At 35.8% G+C, this 21069-nt stretch overlaps 1 protein-coding gene across 2 annotated transcripts in view; it reads left to right on the top strand.

Annotated features, from left to right (window-relative positions):
* Positions 1 to 21069, top strand: part of LEMD3 (LEM domain containing 3) — a 79113-nt gene that overhangs the window by 55958 nt on the left and 2086 nt on the right. Inside the window, exons 10-14 of one of the 2 annotated variants that reach the window (XR_013967207.1) lie at positions 2874 to 2955; positions 4850 to 4955; positions 5057 to 5135; positions 8836 to 8936; positions 20154 to 20334. Coding sequence is in view for 1 of the 2 variants with exons in the window: in XM_080809931.1 (XP_080666057.1) it covers positions 2874 to 2955; positions 4850 to 4955; positions 5057 to 5135; positions 5362 to 5525 (431 nt within the window). In the remaining variant the exon portion in view is untranslated. Of the gene's footprint in view, positions 1 to 2873; positions 2956 to 4849; positions 4956 to 5056; positions 5136 to 5361; positions 7090 to 8835; positions 8937 to 20153; positions 20335 to 21069 lie in introns of those variants that run through there. The other variant, XM_080809931.1, reaches the window with a different exon arrangement.

Genomic DNA, 21069 nt, shown 5'->3' with positions numbered 1-21069 from the left:
TCTTCCTCTTTCAAGTCTTTATTTAAATTCCAGTTAGTTAACATATGGTATAATATTACTTTTAGGTGATTTAGTAGTGATTCATCACTTACATACAATACCCAATGCTCATCACAAGCGCCCGCTTTAATCCCTGTCACGTGTTTAATCCATTAGTATACTCTGAGCCATTAACTCATCTTTCAGACTTTCCTGCTTTATATATATTATATATATAATATATATAATATATAATATATAATATATTATATATAATATATTATATATATTTTTATATATTATATATATTATATATTTTAAATTAAATTATATAAATATTATATATATATTTTAAATATTTTTAGGAATTCCCAGACTCTCCAATTCTTCGATGTACCTACTTTTTCAGTCTTCCTCCTATCTTTATTTCTTTTCCTGTCCATCGGCTGGCTCAGTCGGTAGAACATGCGACTCTTGATCTTTTCCTGTCCATCTTAGTTTCCATGACCCATCCCTCTCTCCAGTCCTTTTCTTGCTGCTACCCTTAAGTCATTACCTGTCCTTCCTCTTAGCCTGGCAAGTTCCAACCAAGGATGAAAGGATTTTGTCTATGTGCAAGGAGCTGAGCATAGCAGTAGAAAATCATATAGTTCTGCAGACTGGTACATCATAAGTAATCAACCTCAGTTAGGCCCTCAGTACTACCTGACTTTCATGTTCTTATCATATTTTACCAGTCACTTCACTTTCCTACTCAGTAATAATTTTGGATTTCTTTCCATCCTTTCAGACCTTGGCCCTTCTGTCTCCTAATTCTCAGTTGATGACTTGAATAGAAGCAATCAGATTTACCCGCCTCAGATTTCCACCACCAAGTAAATCCATGGCCAGAATCCACACTCACCCTCACCTCCTATTGCATTTGAGGGATTTTCTCACTTAACAAAGACCTGAGCCCTATCCTCCATAGGGAATGGTATTGAAGTCCTCTGGATCCTATCGGCTCTTCTTCTCAAGTCTCTTCTCTTACTGTGTACTAAATCCCTGCCTCTACTGGATCTTTTCATTAGCACTTAAACATGCTGTACAGTCTTTCTCATCTTTAAGAACACACCTTGTTAGAGGGGCACCTGAGTGGCTCAGTCAGTTAAGTGTCTGCCTTTGGCTCAGGTCATGATCCCGGGGTCCTGGGATGGAGCCGCGCATTGGGCTCCCTGCTCAGTGAGGAGCCTGCTTCTCCCTCTCCCGCTACCCCTGCTTGTGCTCTCTCTCAAATAAATAAAACCTTTAAAAAAAAAAAAGACTGTTGGAGTGTACATTGTTCTTTAGCTATCACTCTGTCTCTCTCTACCTATTTATAGCCGAATGGCATTAAACAGTTTACTCATTGTTTTTACTTTTACCTCCCATTTTATTCTTCAGCTGACTCCAATCTATTTTGCACCCCCCTCATTCCAAGGAAATAGCTCTCAGACATCCATATTGCTAAGCCAAGTGGACATGTTCCTTTTCTGTCCTCATTTTATGTAGCAGTGTTAACAGTTGCGCCTGCTTTAAAACTTGCTTCTTGTGGCTTTGGGGATGCCACTTTTTTCTTGTTTTCCTGCTACCTTGACCATTTCTCCCATCTTCTTTTCTGGACTGTCTTCTTTTCCTGGACCTCTAAGTGTTGGGAGTTTCTCAAGGCCACCCTCTTTTCTTATTCTGTCTGTCTTCCTTCTACTTACAGATGATCTCATGCTGTGACTTCATTTACCATAGATATGTTGATAACTCCCAAAGTGCTATCTTGAATTAAGTCTTCTGGTTTTCAGATTTTTATACCCACCTCTACAGTTGTCTGCTAAGATACGGGCACCACAAATTCAGCATGTGCATGAATTTAGTAGCCTCTCTCACCTGACGGACCTCCCCGCCATTCCTGTCTAATTAATGATACCCTTTCTCAGTTAGTTCCACTATAAACCTGGGAGTTATCCTTAATTTTTTCCTTACCTTCCATGTATACTCTTTAAACAAGCCATATCAGAGCTACTCCATATGTCCTCAATTGTATCCACTTCCCTCAATCAGCATTTCTGGCCCATGTTATCCACATTAGTATCATCTCTCTTAGACAACTATAATAACCTTCTAGCTGGTCTCCTTGCATTCACTTTTGTTTCTGTTTAATCAGTTCTTTATTTAACAGTCTTTTTTAAAAAATTATAATTTTAAAAGACATCTCATCAAATTATTACTCTCCTTAAGAAAGCTTGGAGTGGCTTTCTGTTGCTCTTATGGTAATGTCTGAATACTTTAATGTAATCTGCATGGTCCTCAGTAATCTGACTTCTCTCTCTCAAGGTTTATCTTTCTGTTCCCACTTCAGCCACAGTAGCTATCTTAGTTGACTTTAGTTGACCACACTTTAGTTTACTTGATTACAGTGAGCTCCTTCTTGTCTCAGGAGCTGTATGTAAGCTAACATATTTGCTTGAAATGTCCTTTATAGATCTTTTTACTCTGCCTACTTTTATTTATTCTTTATTCTTTAGGTCCTAGCATAAATTTCACTTCCTCAGTGAAGTGTTATCTGATATTTCCAGACTACCTTAAATTACTTTCACAGCTTCCTGTATTATTCTTTCTTAAGATTTACCATAATTACAGGGTCGGGTTTTTTTGTTGTTTTTGTGTTTTGTTTTGTTTCTGACACGGTTTCTCAACTCTCTCACTCACTAAACTGCAGACTCTGTGAGAGCAATGATTATATCTCTGATGTACCTTAACTTCCAGGGGTCTGGCTCCCAGTAAAAGCATGCAGTGAATATTTTTTGAAAAGAGTGAATGACTGAATACCTTTCAACAAAATGGAACAGTGACAAATAGTAAAACTAATTTGTCTTTTGTAGCATTTCATTTAGATAGAAGAAATTCACCGCCAAATAGCTTGACACCATGTCTAAAGATTCGCAATATGTTTGACCCAGTTATGTAAGTATTATGATCAGAGGTATATGTAATTTTTATCTGGAATATTTGGAATATTCTTATAATGCTATGTCTGTAATTGAACAGTCTCTTTTACTTTTGAATCTCTACAGAAATGTTGTGTTTTCCTTTTCTTTGTCTTTTGTTAAATTTCAGGCAAAGATTTGGCCAAAAGACCCAGATGTAGAATAATTTGTTAAACTTATACAAATCTTTGTAGGTACTATGAATCCCCACAGCAGATAAATGCTGGAGTCAAATTAATGATACACATGGTGATAAATAGTACCCTTTATTAAGTGTTTAAGTCTCTTCTGCCAATATTCTTTGCCTCAGACAATATACATTAAAATACCTGCTATCTTTAAACTTCCAATCTCTAATTGTAAAAAAATTCTCTGCAAAGATGTACATACACACTTCCTTCTGTAAGTCCTATTTGTCCATGCAGTATTTGAGAGACTTTTCTGTTCATTCAGTATTTGAGAAACTTTTCTTTCTATATAATTATAGCAGCACAGGCACCCAGAGATTAGCACTGGCAAAAGTTATTGCCTTAGAATCTCTAATATTTCATATATAAGCTGTAATAATTTTTAGAATTTGCTTCCTAGAGCTGAGTGCTTATTTGTCCAATGATATGACAGGTCAGATTCTGTTTTGTAAAAAAAAAAAAAAAACAAACCCGATTTATATGTATTATATATAAAATACCCATAAGTCTCATCTGATAACTCATTTATTTCAAGAAATAATTGATATGAGATTCCAAATAAGTGACAACAAAACTGGAAATGTGGGGAAGCACTGTAGTAACAGCCCTCTCATACCTCAGGGATTAGGAAATTAGTGCCAGGTTAGTATTTTGTTATCTGAGATGAAGATTTATGATTTCAAGTGTAGCTGCTTTTCCGTCGTCCCACCGTCTATATCTCATGAGTAAGACAGATATGTACCGTTGTAGTAGGAAATCTTAACGCTCTCATAATAGTAAGTGAATCTTGGTGCAGAATGTTTGTCCTGTATTATTCTTCCATTATTTTGAAGAAGAGAAGCTCAGAATACACCATTTACTAGGAATTTTCCTAAAGTTTAGGAATCTGAAAATATTAAAAAAAAAAAAAAAGAAGTAATATGTGGGGCAGCTGGGTGGCTCAGTTGGTTAAGTGTCTGTTTTGGGCTCAGCTCATGATCCCAGAGTCCTGGGATTGAGCCCCGAATCGGGCTCCCTGCTCAGTGGGAGTCTCCTTCTCCCTCTCCTTCTGCTCATGCGTGCTCTCACTCTTTTTCTCAAATTAAAAAAAAAAAAATACTCAACTTTAAAAAAAAGACTTTATTTGGGAGAAAGAGTGGGGGAAGGGCCCATGCATATACATGCAGGGGGTGAGGGAGAGGGAGAAGCAGGCTCCCCTCTGAGCAAGGATCCTGATGTGGGGGCTGGGCTGGATCCCAGGACCCTGAAATCATGACCTGAGCTGAAGGCAGACGCTTAACTGACTGAGCCACCCAGGTGCCCCAGCAATACTCAACTTTTATGAGTTCATTACAACTCATTAAAGTATTAACACTTGCTAGGAAGAAAAGAAATGACAATAGGTACATAAGATTTCAGACATAAAAATGACAGCACAGTTACTCTGCTGCAATGGGCCAGTCCTTCACTGCCTCAGTTCTGTGCTTTCTTACACTGGAAAGTGCGAGAAGGTCTGGGACTGTGAATACTAATTTTTAAAAAATCTATCTACTGTTAATAAGCATTTACTAAACTACTTACTAGTTTTAACAATATGTGATTTTGAAACTATCCCCATTCTGGTAAGATAGATATGTTATAAGAGACAAGACTTTATTGAGTTAGGAGTATGGTTGTTGATTTTTGTTTTCGTTAATTTTTTAGGGAAATAGGGGATCAGTGGCATTTGGCAATTCAAGAAGCAATTTTAGAAAAATGCAGTGATAATGATGGCATTGTTCATATTGCAGTAGACAAAAATTCACGTGAGGTAAAGTAACTTTTACTGTTGAATTCCACATTTTGGATTTGTTGCTATTAAACTAAAACTTTCTCCTTTTTTTCTTTCTTTCTTTTTTTTTAATATCACAGGGTTGTGTATATGTTAAATGTCTGTCTCCAGAATATGCTGGAAAAGCTTTTAAGGCATTGCATGGCTCTTGGTTTGATGGTAAGAAGTTTGAGTATTACGAACATTTTGAAAAGATAAATTATGGCTTACTGTTAAACTATACCAGATTTTAAATTAAAAGAAAATTAGGTCAGCATTTTTAGAGTAATTATTTAAGATTACTTTATATGCATATTGTGTTCATACGTCTTTTACCACAGTTTATTTTCTATAAATATTAAGCACATTTTTACAGATCTAAAATATTATTTTTATCTTACAACAGGGAAATTGGTTACAGTAAAATATTTACGACTAGATAGATATCACCATCGCTTTCCCCAAGCTCTTACTTGCAATACTCCCTTGAAGCCATCAAATAAACATATGAACTCTATGTCTCATCTTCGTCTTCGGACTGGCCTAGCCAATTCTCAAGGAGGTTCCTGAAAAGACTTTCTTCCACTCCTAGGACTGGTATTTACAATAGGAAAATTCCTGTTTGGCTTCCTGTCTTCCTTTTAAATGCTTTTTGTATGTAATATTTTTATTGAATACAGCTCTGTTTGAATGTTCCAGAAATCTTAAGGTTCCAAAGGGACTTAGCAGTGAGGCAGCAGTGCTGAGTGGTCAGAACAATTGTTTCATTCAGTTTTTGGAGCTCAGTTAAGCCGATGCATTTAAAGTTTTGCATGAGGAACATTGACTTTATTAAGCATTTTCAGATGTGGTGATTGTGTTTTTGCACCGCAGAGTGTTTGGATAACCACACAAAAGCATGGTGAAGAGGCTTCTTGTATTTCCATAATCTCCTGTGAACTAATGTTGTGAATTTTTGTATACAGTCACCTGCATAGTTTCTTACCAGGCTAATGTGGTAAAACTGTTAATTTCCCAGTTTAACCTTAGGTTTCTATTGCTTGTAAGAGATTCATTTGTTACAGCTGGAATACAGGAAAACTAATTTGGGTTTAGCAGTTACACATAAGCGTAGGTGGGTGTACATGTACTTAACCTGGCTTTTGTATATATGTATAAATGCTGATGGTGGCGAAAGTAGTCTTGTTTTGTGAGGATGTCTGCATTAAAGCAGTAAAATAAGCTTCCTATTTTATTCATAATCTAATGTGTATATATGTATGTGTATATATGTGTGTATGTGTATATATATGTATGTGTATATGTGTATATATACACACACATATATACCTATGGCTGTACTATCACATAGATCAAACAGCCAAACACCTGGAAGTATTAGATACAAGTTTAAAATATCTTTTATAAGTTTTATATAAAAATATCTGAGTATGATTTTGTGTGAAAGTTCCGATCTCAGTTGTAATGGATTCAAATTTATGTGAGCAATAAAGATACAATTGGCAGATATTGGAGAAGTATTTTGTGAAAAGCTGTATTTATTATAAATACTAGGACTATGACATAGTACTATTGGGATTAAGTCACTTTCCCAATCTATTTATAATTTAATGAAATGTCAGCTCCCCTGTTGTATGTCAAGTTAAAGCAGGGCATATTGCTGCACAAAATGTGTATTTGAAAAATTATATTTGAAATTTTGGGTCATGACAGCTTGCAATATAGTAAATGCACGAGTGACCGTCGCTTTGTGCCTCGGTATTTACCTTGTTTCAGTAAAGTTGCTTTATTACTGTTTTTGATTTCAGATTAAAATAGATGCTGAGCAGAGTTTACTTGTAATGTAACAATTGGCTTTTTTTTTTTTAATAACCTGTTGATATATCCTTGTCAGTCCAAATGAATATGTGAAACAGCTGGAATTGTACCAATTTTGATTTTGTTTAAAGCTCAGTTTACTTTTTGTTTAATTGTATATGTGTTGGGTTTGCAGCATGAACTTGCACAGATAATGCACGTTTTCTGGTTAAGTAAACATGATGCACACTGTTCTGTAACAGAAAACCCTATTGTGCCTTACCTGTGTGCTTTTGTGGGCACCATGTTTATGAAGAATAAAAAATGATTTGTTATCTGAAGAGAATAAATTTTAAATTCTCAGTTTATGTTTCAGATGCTAAAGTGTGAAAATATAAATATATATATAATATATAATATAACCAATCTTTCTGTATTTTATGTGCATCATAGTGATTTATCTGAGCTTAGTGACCCCCATCTTGTGACCTGTTGCAAGAGTGAATGTAAAAAATAGTTGTGGCATTTTAAAAGGTCGCTTTTTGATGCAGATGCATCTTTTTTTTTCTTTGCTTCTAAAACATATTTTATGTAAACATTGTACATTTATTATTGTAATATATACTATTATGCAGCTTCTTTTACCTGAAACTGTTAAGCCGACCAAGATCCCTCCCTGCAAGACAGATGGGAATGTGTATAATAACTAGATATTTGAGAAGTTCTGAAGTTTGATGTAATCTGTTACTTGTCCTGTTAAAAAAAAGGAAAAATTCTAATTAAAAATTTATTAGGTTTTTTTTTAATGTGTCTTGGCTTTTAAAAAAAACTTTTTAAGTGCCCTGTGTCTTTATTTTTTTAACCAGTGAATAGATGCCTTTATTTTAAATCTTTTTGGGGATGTATAAATATATATATGCTCATAAAGGTGGATGAAGACCCTAAAGTTAATTTTAACCATCCATTCCTCAGCATCTTACTTTTCTTTATGAAAATGTCTTTTTCTAACTCTCAAGTGTTTGGATCAAAGTGAAGCAAGACTGTAAATCAGCTGTTATCACTAAAGCAGCACTGTTTAGTTTAGACATTTTTTCATAGCAAGACTTTCTCAAAAAAAGAAGCCATTCTTTTATACATTCTGCTTAAAACTCCTTATCTCATTATAAACCAACAGTTTATGGGCTAGCCTCTTTGAATAGCATTGCTTTAGAATTTTTGATGGTTTAATCAAGTAAAAAGAAGACTTGATTAGTCAGTCAGTTGGTAGACTCTTATTTAAAAATCACTAACGAAGGTTAGGCACTGTTACACGTTAGAGATGCAAGGATGAAAAAGACATGGCCAAAACCTCAAGATGGTCCCAGTCTAGAGGAAGAACATAGAACAGATAAGTTAAAAGACAGTGTGGAAAATATAGTGAGAGAAAAAAAGCAGAAGAACTTCTAGGAGTATGGAGAGGCACCTTACACTTTTTTTTTTTTTTTTTTTAAGATTTTATTTATTTGTTAGAGAGGCAGGCAGAGGGAGGGTCCTTGCTGAGCGTAAGGATCCTGATGTGGGACTTGAACCCAGGACCCTGGGATCATGACCTGAGCCGAAGGCAGACACTTAACAAACTGAGCCATCCAGGCCTCCCACCTTATGCATCTTAATAGAGGGAGAAGACATTAGGCAGATGCGATAATAGTTGAGCCATATTTTAGTTCATTTTCACATTTATTAAACGTGTCTTAATTAGTATAGATATAATAGTAAGTTTCCTCTCCTTTGAGCTTTTAAGGGAGCTCATAAAAATTGATGTGTGGAACCCGAGTTTTTATAAAATCCATTTTCATACTCATTGGTTTGTTGAGTCCTGAATACCTTGTGAATGCTGAAGCCTGATATTCGACTTCATTACATTTTCCTTGTACGGTATTGACTGTTTGGATGACAAGCTGTGAGCTCTGAGTGAAAAATTATTTATTGTATCATATACCCAGAATATTTCCTTTAATAAGATTGACCTGGCAGTTCTCACTGATCCTAGTAATATCACATTACTATAGGTCATCTACATGGCTTCTTCGCCCTTTTTTCCTAGACTTATTTCGGCAAGTCACTTCTTCCAGATGACTCAACAGAGGATGCTAAATCAAGCAGAATTTGGGCAGCTGCTCTTTTGGAAAGGATGCTGAGGAACAGGTACATAAGAACTGAAAATAATTAGAAACTAAAAGTTTGCGATTTAAAGAAACAATGTCCAGGATGCTCATTCTCTTGGTCCAGTAAGCATGAGTAGCTACTGCCTCTAAGCCTCATTGGAGAAACTTTATGACCAGAAATATCTCCTGATGGTGGATTTTAACACCTGAGAACCTCTGCTAGGGGCAGCAGGATAGAGTCATTTTATTGATTCTTAGATTTTAAAACCCATAGAACTTGTGTACTTAGATTTACTTTTTCTTCCATGGGTGGACATTGGAGGCTGGCTCATACATGCTCCTGAAATTGAAAAGAAGGTTATCTAGGCATAGAGAGCAGATGAAAAAAGATTGATGAGATACAACCTGCTGCATGTACAGAGTACTAGCAGTGTCTTATGGTTCAATTACTGAATATAAAGGCGGGCAGTGATCAGATGGCTTTGTAGGTCCCATTATGAAGTTTGGATGTTGGTTGTTAAAGGGAGTTCAAGTAAGGATTGGTTGTGATGAAAAATGGAGAAAGGATTTGACAAATAAAACGGGAAGGACTTTATTGGATATTGGTAGATAAGTTGATGTCCAGTTTTCTAGTGTGGGAATTCTAATTGCAACATTTAGATGGAAAAGATGATTGAATTTTTGGACATTTTGAGGTTGGGATGCTTATGGAATATTCAGGTGGATGTTCATAGCAGATGATTGGATTTCTAATTCTGTGGAGAAAGATCTGAGAAAGATCTGAGCTAGATACAATTTGGGCGTTAAAACCAGGAAAGTAAATTGGATGACCCAGAAAACAAACGAGAGAATCCATACAGAGGCAGAAATATAGTTCACTACCAATTCTGCCGTACTTAACTGTATGGTTGGGGATGGCATGAAGTATTTAGGAAAATTTGAAACAAATTAGAAGGTGGAATTTGAAAAGTTCCTTGGCGTTAAGTTGAAGTGGAAATTGTATGACTTGGGCAACTGGTTAGATGGTGGTGACGTTTCCTAAATTATGGGTTACTGGAGTGGGGATGAAGAGGTCAATCAGGGTGCTAGGTAAGATTTCTCGGAATTGTAGCAGTTAATTAAAAATAATCCTCTGACTTTTCTAATGTAGAACATTGTTGGAGGAAGGGCAAGATGGAGCTGTTTAAGAATTCTCCTTTCCAAAAACCAGAACTGTTAACTTACATAATATTCCGACATTATTTATGATTCTCTGATATTGATTAGAAGTTTTCCTGGTTTGTAGGAAAATGAGATGTTGAGTAGATCTACAAACCTATGATTGTCAAAAGAAAGAACAAATACAAAAGTGGTTTTAAACATAACTGTTCATAAGTGGTTTTCCATATACCCAAGACTAGAAACTTGCTTGAAGCTATGCATTATACAGCCTTTGTAAACTAGTCAGGTCTTCCAGGCCTGGAACCATTTCTTGGCAACTTCATTTCTGCTTTGATCTGTTGAATTAATTTAAAATTTTAACTCCTAATGGTCAGTGTTATTTTTGTATTTCCAAAAAGTTGCAATACTTCCTTTTACCAAAAACAAAAACAAAAACAACCCAAAAGATCCCCCTACTAATGTGAAGATTTTAGTGGCTTTTAATTTCCTACTGAATAATAGCCAAGTTTGAGTTGGTATTCAAGGCCTGCTTTTATTTAGACCAGTGCTTGTCCAGTAGAAATATAATGCCATGTGTAATTTAAAATTTTATGATGGTCACATTAAAAAGTAAAAAACAGGTGAAGTTAACTTTAATACATTTTATTTAACCTTATATAGTCAGGATATTATCTCAGCATGTAATTAAAAATTTTATTAATGAGTTATATGCTTTAAAATCTAAAATATATATTACATTTACAGCTTGTGCGACTTACAGTGCTAAAACTTACATAGTTGGTCACCTTATTAACAGGCCGTCTCAATTCAGATGCTACATTTTCACTGAAAATACTTGATCTATATTTCGATTTTATAACCAATACTGTTGGAAAAATTAGATTCACATATCCAAGTTCTTCCAAACATACATAGAAGTTTTCCTATAACTGAATCAGGTATCAGTTTTTAAGTTTACATTAATTCACTTTAAAACTTTAATTCTTCAGTTATAGTAGCCATATTTTAAATGCTCAGAATCCAAGTGTAGCCAGTGTCAGCCACGGTGACAGTGCAGGTCTAGATCAGTACCTTTCCAGCTGAATCCCACTTACTCTGCCTCTGTGCTCCTGCTGAACTGCACTGCTTGACTTTCACGGACATACCTAATTCTTGCTTGATTATGCTTTTAATGGCACTATTCATATTGTTCCTTGAAACATCTTCCATTTCCTGTTTCTGTATACCCAAGTCTTGCCCATCCTCTAAAATGTTACTCATGTGTCACCTTCAGGAAGTGTTGTTGATTATTTCTGGCTGAAAGTAATTTCTTCCATGTGCATTTCTGAAATATTTGATTTGCACTTCTCTTACTGTTTTTCTAGTTTATGTCTTGTATTACAGTGTTTTCAGTCTGCTCTAGTTTGGTTTCTGTAATCATCATTCCTCTGAAATTGCTCCTCTGCAGCACCACAAAACTTCCTTTGGCCAAATTCAAGAGTCATTTCTATAGCTTCATCTTTCTTAAGCTCTCAGACATTGCTGATTATTGCGTCTTTTTTTACTTAGTTTTTTTTTGTCATGAAATAACTCACACATATAAGAATATGTTGAAATATCTTACATTTTGAAGTGTATCATCATCTTAAGGGACAGAATATTGACTTTGGAGCACTTCTCTGCCTTTACCTGATGGTTTCTCTCTCATTCCCTACTCACAGATAACCATTATTTTGAATTGTGTGTTAATAGTTCCTTATTTTGCATTACAGTTATACCACATATCTATGTGTCTCTAAATATTATATTGTTTGTTACTGCTACTCTACTCTCTGAGTAGAGTAGAGTAACAAACAAATAGAGTTTGTTACTGCTATTCTACTCTCTGAGTAGAATCAAATGTGTTTGTGACACAAAAAAGTGACCTTTTTTGTTCAGCATTGTTATTGAGATTCAATAGAATCTCAATTCAATTCAATAGAATCAAATGTGTTTGTGACACAAAAAAGTGACCTTTTTTGTTCAGCATTGTTATTGAGATTCATCTGTAGAGATGCAGGTAGCTTCTCTACAGATACAGGTAGCTTCCATTCATTGTCATGGCTGTATAGTATTCTTCATAAAATATACCACAATTTATCTATTCAAGTATCTATGAACATTGAGATCATTCTTAGTCTTTTACTGTTATAAATAAGGTAGCTATGAATATTTATTCATTCTTGAACATGTTTCCTGCTGTACACATTCAAGTTTCTGTAGGTCAGTGATACTGAAAACATGTGGTTCTCTAGTCAGCAGCATCAGTATCAAATGGTAACTTGTTACTCCAGACAAATTATTGGACCCCACCTAGACTTACTGTATCAGGGACTTTGGAGTTGGGGGCCTACTAATCTGTTTTCACAAATCCTCCAGGTGATCCTGATACACATTCAAGTTTGAGAACCATTGGTATAAAGGTACCCTGTGTAAGATTAATTTCGATCTCCTGACTACGATTTTTGGCTTCCATATTCTTGAGATATTTTCTTTCTCTTTTTTTCTGTGATACTTGAGAAATTCTGATGAGGAATGGTTTGCACCTGGCCTAACGTAGTAGACTCTAAAAAATACACAAAGAAAGCCTGTTGCATATATATTCCATGGCTAAACTCTCAAGGCTTTGGCAAATCCTTAACCTGAAACTATTTTCTTTGATGATCAGTTAGCCTGCTTAAGGACATTCTGCTCAGCCTTTTTGCTGGCTGCCATCTAATCAATTTACCAAAAAGCTATATAAACAAGACTTAACTGTTGCTAGATTGTACTTTGTTTTCTCACCTCTTTCCTATGGTGGTGGTGGGTCTCCCCCCCCCCGCCCTTTTTTAAGATTTTACTTATTTATTTGACAGAGAAAGCACAAGCAGGGGGAGTGGCAGGCAGAGGAAGAAGCAGACTCCCCGCTGAGCAGAGAGGCTGATGTGGGACTCGATCCCAGGACCCTGAGATCAAAACCTGAGCCGAAGGCAAACACTTAACTGATTGAGCCAACCAGGCGCCCCTGCTTTTTTTTCTTTTTTGGTCTTTTTTCTTTGATAGGTTTTTCATTGTCTACCTCATGTGACTAAATTTCCATGTAAGTAACTAAATATCTGAGTTATTCTTTTACACACCACAATCCCATCTTTCCTCCTGCATGATTTGTTACTCCTTTTCAGTTTCTTCTGCCAGGTCTTCCTCCTTTGCTCACTCTTGATATTGGAGTGCCCTGGGCCTTAGTCTGAGCTCCTCTGCTATCCTCTGTCTAGATGTTTTCTCTGGGTGATCTTACCCAGGCCTGATGAATGACTCTCAAATTTCTGTCTCAAGCTTGGCTCCTACCCTAGGTCCAGACGTGTATGTTCACCTTGCTATTTGAGATCTCCGTTTGGATGACTAAAAGATTTTCAAATTTTGTATACCAAAACAAAGCTCTGATTTTCATGCTGCTTTGCTCCAAACTCATTCTTTTCCTAGTCTTTTCTGAGTAAATTATACAGCATATATCAGTTGCTGAAGCCAAAAATCTAGAAGTTACTCTTACTTTCTTTTCAATTCCTACGTTCAGTTAGTTAAAAAGTCCTTTCAGCTCTTCCACATCCCTATCCGTCTATCCATCTGATATCCAATCTATCCATTCTCTTGACACCATCATTATGTCTTGCCTTGATTGCTGCAGACGCCTAAGCTGGTCTCCTTGTTCCCTGCCCAGCTGTAATTCATTTTCCCTACAGGAATCAAAGTTGTCTTCAAAAACATGTATGAGACAGAACATATCCATCCCTAAAATATAATCCTCCAGTGATTCCCATTGCATTTAGAGGAATGTCCAAATTTCTTATAATAGCCTTCAGGGCTCTATATGAACTGGCCTATGCTCATTTCTCCAAATATTTCTCCTATCATGCTTCTTCCACTCTGGTGTACTTTCTATTTCCTATCCACTTTCCACCTAGGGCCTTCATACTGTTCTTACTAGAATGCTGTTTCCCTGGGCTTAGGTTTTCCCATGTGATGCCATCCAATTTATTTTTTCTTCTGTTGCTCATGTTTTGGTGTCTAAGAAAGGATTGCCTAATCCAAGTTGACTTCCTTGTGTGTTTTATTCTAAGAAGTATATTATTTTTGCTGTTAGATTGATTGATTGATTTTTAAAATATTTTATTTATTTATTCATGAGAGACAGACAGAGGGGAGAAGCAGGGAGCCTGATGCAGGACTCTCCTAGGACCCTGGGATCGTGACCTGAGCCGAAGCAGACGCATAACCAACTGAGCCACCCAGGAGCCCTGCTCTTACATTTAGACTGTGGTCTGTTTTGAGTTAAGTTCTATATATTATGAGAGATAGGGGTCCAGCTTTATTGCATTACACGTGGATATCCATTTGTGATGTCCCAACACCATGTATTGAAAAGACTATTCTTTTACTCATGAAATTATCTTGTCACTCTTGCTGAAAATCAGTTGACAGTAAAAGTGAGGGCTTATTTCTGGACTCTAAGCTCTATTCCATTTACTTGTCTATCCTTATGCCAGTACCACACTGTCTTGATTGCAATAGCCTTGTAGCAAGTTTTGAAATAAAAAAAAATTTTTTTTTTTCCTTTTTCAAGACTGGTAGCTATTCTGGGGACACCTGGGTGGCTCAGTGGGTTAAGCTTCTGCCTTTGGCTCCGGTCACGATCTCAGGGTCCTGGGATCAAGCCCCACGTCAGGCTCTCTGCTCAGCAGGGAGCCTGCTTTCCTCTCTCTCTCTCTCTCTCTGCCTGCATCTCTGCCTACTTGTGATCTCTGTGTGTCAAATGAATAAATTAAAAAAGAAATCTTAAAAAAAAAAAAGACTGGTAGCTATTCTGGATCCCTTGAATTTCCTTCCTGTGGATTATTTAGGATCAGCTTCAGTTATTGCAAAGAAGCTAGCTGAAATTTTGATGGGGATTATGTTGAATCTGTACATTAATGTACATCACTGGGAGTACTGCCATCTTAACAATATTAAGTGTTCCAATACATGAAAATGGGATGTCTTTCCATTTATATGTCTAAATTTTTTCCACAAAAATATAGTTGAAAAAAATAGTTTTCAAAATACAAGTTTTATAGTTCTTTTAAATTTGCTACTAGGCATTTTTTCTTGTGAATGCTGTTATCTGTGGAACTTTAAAAAATTTTCACTTTTAGATTGTCCATTGCAAGTGCATAAAATAAAATTGTTTTTGTATATTGTTCTTGGGTCCTGCCACCTTATTGAACTTTTTTGTTAGTTCTAATTGATTTTAGTGAATTCTGTAGAATTTCCTATTTATAAGATCATGTCATCTACATATATAGTTTTATTTATTCCTAGTGCCCCCCTTTTTAAAATCTTAGATGCCCCCCCTTTTCTCTAATTGCCCTGACTAGAATCTCTAATACAGTGTTGAATAGAAGTGGCAAGGGCAGATGTCTTGTTCCTGATCTTAATGGAAGAGCATTTAGTCTTTCACCATTAAGTGTGATGTTAGATGTGGGTATGTTGTATTTTCATTTACATTAATCTCAAAATATTTTCCTGGGGTGCCTGGGTGGCTCAGTTGGTTAAGCATCTGTCTTTGGCTCAGGTCATGATCCCAGGACCAGGATGATGGGATGGAGCTCCGCATTGGGCTCCCTGCTCAGCGGGGAGCCTGCTTCTCCTCTCCTTTTGCCTCTCCCCCTGCTTGTGCTCTCTCACACTCTCTCTGTCAAATAAATAAATAAAATCTAAAAAAAAAAATTCTTTATCATATTGGGAGAAGTTTCCTTCTATTTCTTGTTTGTTGTTTGTTTTTATCATGAAGGGCTGTTGGATTTTGTCAAGTGCTTTTTTTGTGTCTGTTGCAATGATCATGTTGATCTTTGTCCTTTATTCTGTTGATAATGGGAACTGACTTCTAAATGCTAAACCAACCTTGCACTCAAGTTTTAGATCATGATCATGGTATATAATCCTTTTTATAGGTTGCTGACTTGGTTTGCTAGTACTTTTCTGAGAATATTTGTGTCTGTATTCTTAAGAGATATTTGGTTTCTAGTTTTCTTTTTTTGTGAAGTCTTTGGTTTGGCATCACAGTTTACTGATTTCAGAATGAGTTGGGAAGTAGTCCTTCCTATTTTTTTGGAAGCGTGAGTGGAAAACCAGTAATTAATTATACTTTATTTTTTATTTTTTAAGTTTTCATTTAGATTCCAGTTAGTTAACGTATAGTTGTAATATTAGTTTCAGGTGTACAGTATAATGATTCAACAGTTCCACTCATCTCCTGGTACTCATCACAACAAGTGCCCTCCTTAATCCCCATCATCTATTTAACCCATCCCCCCATCCACCTCCCCTCTGGTAATCATCAGTTTGTTCTCTATAGTTAAGAGTCTGTTTCTTAGCACCCCTCTCCTTTTTACCCCCTTTGTTTGTTTGTTTTGTTTCTTAATTCCACAGTGGAGTGAAATCATACAGAATTTGCCTTTCTCTGACTGACTTCTTTCACTTAGCATTATACTCTCTGGCTCCATCCATGTCATTGCAGATAGAAAGATTTCATTAAATTTTAAATGTTTGGTAGAATTCACCATTGATGTCATCAGGCCTGGGCCTCATAGGTCATTTTTTGATTGCTAAATCAGTGTTTTCACTTGTTATAGGTCTGTTCAAATTTTCCTTTTCTTCTGAGGTCAGTTTTAGTAGTTTGTGTCCTTCCAGGAATTTTCACCTTTCATTTATTACTTAATTTCTTAGTGTATATGTAGTTCATAGCATTCCCTTATAATCATCTTTATTTCTGTAATGTTAGTAGCAACACCTGTTCTTTACTGATTTTAATCATTTGAGTCTTCTTTCCTTTTTTCTTGGTCAGTCTAGCTACAAGTTTGCCAGTTTTGTTGATATTTTCAAAGAATCAACTTTTGGTTTTGTTGATGTTGTCTATTTAATTTTCCTATTCTTCATGTCATTAATTTCTACCTTGGTCTATTATTTCCTTCCTTCTACTTGTTTTGGGTTTATTTTGCTCTTCTTTTTCCAGTGTAGTTTAGGTGGAAGTTTAGGTTATTGATTTGAGAGTTTTGTTGTTGTTTATTTGTTTTGTTTTCTAGTATGGGCATTTACAGGTGTAAATTTTCTCCTAAGCACTGCTTTAGTTGCATCCTGTAAGTTTTGGTATATTGGGTCTTCATTTTCATTCATCTCAAAGTATTCTAATTTCCTTTTGGTTTCTTTTCTGACCCTTGGTTATTTATAAGTTCATTGTTTTACTTCCATGTATTTGTGAATGTCCCTTATTTCTTTCTGTTACTGATTTCTAATTTCATTCCATGTGATTGGATAACATATTTCGCTTGATTTCAGTCCTCTTGAATTTTTTTTTAAAGATTTATGTATTTTAGAGAGAGTATGTGAGTGTGAGCAGGGGGAGGAGCAGAGGGAGAGAATCCTCAAGCAGGTTCCCCACTGGGTATAGAGCCCAATGTGGGGCTCAATCCCAGGACACTGAGATCATGACCTGAGCCAAAATCAAGAGTTGGATGCTTAACCAACTGAGACATCCAGGTGCCACCCCCTGCCCTAAACTTCTTGAAGCTTATTTTATGGCCCAGTATTTGGTCTATCCTGAAGAATGTTCCATGTGAATTTGAGAAGAATATATATTCTGCTGCTAAAAACTAGATTACTAGGCATCAACAGATGAATATTTCTAATAGACTACCTAATTCTTCCTAAATTGGTAAAGAGGTTTAATGAATTCCAATAAAGATTTCAATAGATTTAAATTAATTTCTAGGGATTTTGAATGAATTTCTATGATATCAGCTGGATGGATGAATAAGAGAGTAAATTTTTAAAATATGATCGAAAAGGAGAGACTGGCCCTATCAGATATTAAAACAAGTTATTGAGTATAACCAATACCAGAAGGTCACTTAAATTAAATCCACTTAAATCAGGGACTGAATTTTCATAAATAGTTTTACTAAAACTTTGACTTGAAATTTTTTACTAAAATTATAAAAATAAACTTATTTTCTGTGTAACAAAGTTAAATATTTTAACTCTTAGAAATAATTTTTTGGTCTTTTTTCCTGATAAACTTATTGGAATCATGAAATGATAATTTTCATTTCATATTTGATTTCAATTGATTCATTTTACAAAAATATCCTAGACTTCGTTTTTGTAGGGGTTTCTGTCTAATTAGATCATTCTTTAATAAAACTTCTTGTGTCATTGCCCTTTTGGCCTTAGCTTCTGCCCTTTAATAGCTAGCTAACTGGACTGACACGTTCTATAGCTATGTTCACGATTTGAATAGTTTTCCATCACGTTTATCAACCTCATGAAAGCCCTACATATTTTGTGAGATTTGCTAGTTCACTTTGTAATGGTTTTTCATTGCACAGCCTGCAAGATATTGGGAAACACAGGCGTGAACATAGATGATACTGTGAAGCAGAGAAAGATACTAGAGGAAGCCCAGACTTTTTCTAAGAGTATTTTATTATGTTATGATTCAACACCAAAAACAGATTACGTGGCCAATAAATACTTGAATTATGAGGGCACTTTGGTATATAAGAATTCAGTGTATGATAAAGGTGGCTTTTTTTTTTTAAACTTTTAAGGTGACTTTAAATATGAGCAGGGAAAGTGGATCATTCTCTAAAAGTTAAAAAAAAATTAAGAGAAAAAGAGCCATAATGTAACTAATGCCAGGGCCTTTGACTCCTGCAACTCTTTGTCTCCTTTGAAGAGGCACAGACCCTTGACTTGTAGTCACTTAGAAGATCTTAATGACCAGATACTTCCACATCATGAGAGTCACTCGGTTTCCTTAGACTAACTTGGCTGAGAGAGGATATCTTTCACAAAGATTTTGTATGTTCCAATAACACAACAAGTGTTGGGTTGTTTTCTTGAAGTTTAGTATCTGTTCCTTATCTTGCCAAGGTCCAGGACAAAAGGGCAGGAGGATGGTTTCCTGATGCTTATTTTGTTTAGTCATAGTTGGGCTTCTCTACATCATTACCAGCATCTGTTTTCTAGAACCCTAGCAATGTTGTCAGTGGAGAAGGGCATTTTATCAGAGGAATATAAGTAGCAGAGCTGTTCTGAAACAGACCTTCTCAAGTGGTATGCCACAAATTGGTTCCAGATGTGCTAATGTGCCCTTCGAGTGGTGGAGCTCAGGGCCTCCTTGACTCTGGCAGTTGTTACGTAGTCTCTGCTTTTTATCTGTGCACTGTACAATGATTTTCCTTTTCTTTCTGTGCCATGAATACAAGTTGGGGACCACTGTCCTAAGCAATTAGCTGCAAACAATGGGAACATGAATAATATCATTATGCAAAGAGTCCTTTGGTTTAGGGAAGAAAATCGCAGATTGTAGCAGAGAATGGATGAGGGGGCAGGTTAGACTTTTTCCTGAATCTCTGAATTCATTCCAGTTCTATTTTCACATTAGACTGTATCACTAATTTACATTAGTATCAGCCTTTTGCAGTTTTAACCTGTCCTAGTCATTTACACATGCCCAGATAAATTCCAGGAGGAATAAAGAGTTGAGAAGTAGTCATAAAATAACGAAGAGGAAAACATTTGATACAGAGGTTAGCACAGACAGAAAGAAATCAGGAAATAATGCTCCTTGTAGTTGTATTTAAACAAAAATGAGTATATCTAAAAATTCTAAGAACAAATTTAAAAACAAGCAAATGGGAAGATATTAGCAGTAACAGTATATATGATTTTCAGTAGCATTCTACAAATAAAAATCATTTTAACCTAGAAGACAAACATCTCAATAGAAAATAGCCAAATGACATCAGGAGATGATTGACAAATGAAGAGCTGCAAATGACCCGATAAATATATGAAACATTCAGCTGCAGATGTAAATGCAGATTAACAACTGAGAAAGTTACATAAGAAATTTGACAGATTTTATTTTAGTTTAGGGGAAACAGGACACTTATATAAATGCTGGTATTTGTGTTAAGTGATGAGCATTTTTATAGGTCAGTTTGGTAATACATTTAAAAAATGTTTTAATCTTCATACCCTTTGATCATATGTTTTAATTTAGGAGTTTATTCTGAAGAAATCAGAAGTGACATGAAGAGATATGAAAATGATATTCATTACAGCTCTATACTGTGAAACAAACGAAAAGCAATTGAATTCTACAAAAGTGAGAGTAATGGATTATGGATTATCATATGATGGAATCATGGGCAATCATTAAAATAACGTCTTTGGAGAGTAAGGTATGGAAAATATTGTCTGTGTGCTGCTTAAATTGCATGTACATTATTTAAATATACTATATTCCATCTAAGATACTCTTAATTGGAAGAGGGATCATTTTCTCTGGCACTAAGAAAAAAAACAACAACAAAAATAACACCCAAGATCCGAATTCTGATAGAAGATCCTGGCATAAAACCAGGCAGAGTCAGGATAAATGAGAACTAGACTTGTCTCTGGAAAGGGAGAGCAAAGAAGCCAGTTAGTCTTCATTCAGAGTGTGGTTCCAGTTCCTACAACCAACCACCATGAGCCCAGAAAGCTTCAAGCAAAGAGAAAACACAGTGTTCACAGTTGGTAGTTGCCCCAGGTAGAAGCAAACATAAGTCCCCTGGCAGAAATTGGACTTCATGCAGATAGACACATTTTTTTTTCTTTGGAACTTGGTCAGTGATTTTTTTTTTTTTTAAAGATCCCATTGATGCTAAAATGAATTTTGATATTAGAATTGTTAGAAATGGGGACGCCTGGGTGGCTCAGTTGGTTAAGCGGCTGCCTTCGGCTCAGGTCATGATCCCACCGTCCTGGGATCGAGTCCCACATCGGGCTCCTTGCTCGGCGGGGAGCCTGCTTCTCCCTCTCCCTCTGCCTCTGCCTGCCACTCTGTCTGCCTGTGCTCGCTCGCTCTCTCTCTAACAAATAAATAAATTTAAAAAAAAAATTAAAAAAAAAATTGTTAGAAATGAAAAATTTTG

Source organism: Martes martes (genome assembly GCF_963455335.1).
Source record: "Martes martes genome assembly, chromosome: 8".
Classification (NCBI taxonomy): domain Eukaryota; kingdom Metazoa; phylum Chordata; class Mammalia; order Carnivora; family Mustelidae; genus Martes; species Martes martes.
Note: the sequence above shows the minus strand (reverse complement) of the source record. Positions and strands in the feature narration are given on the sequence as shown.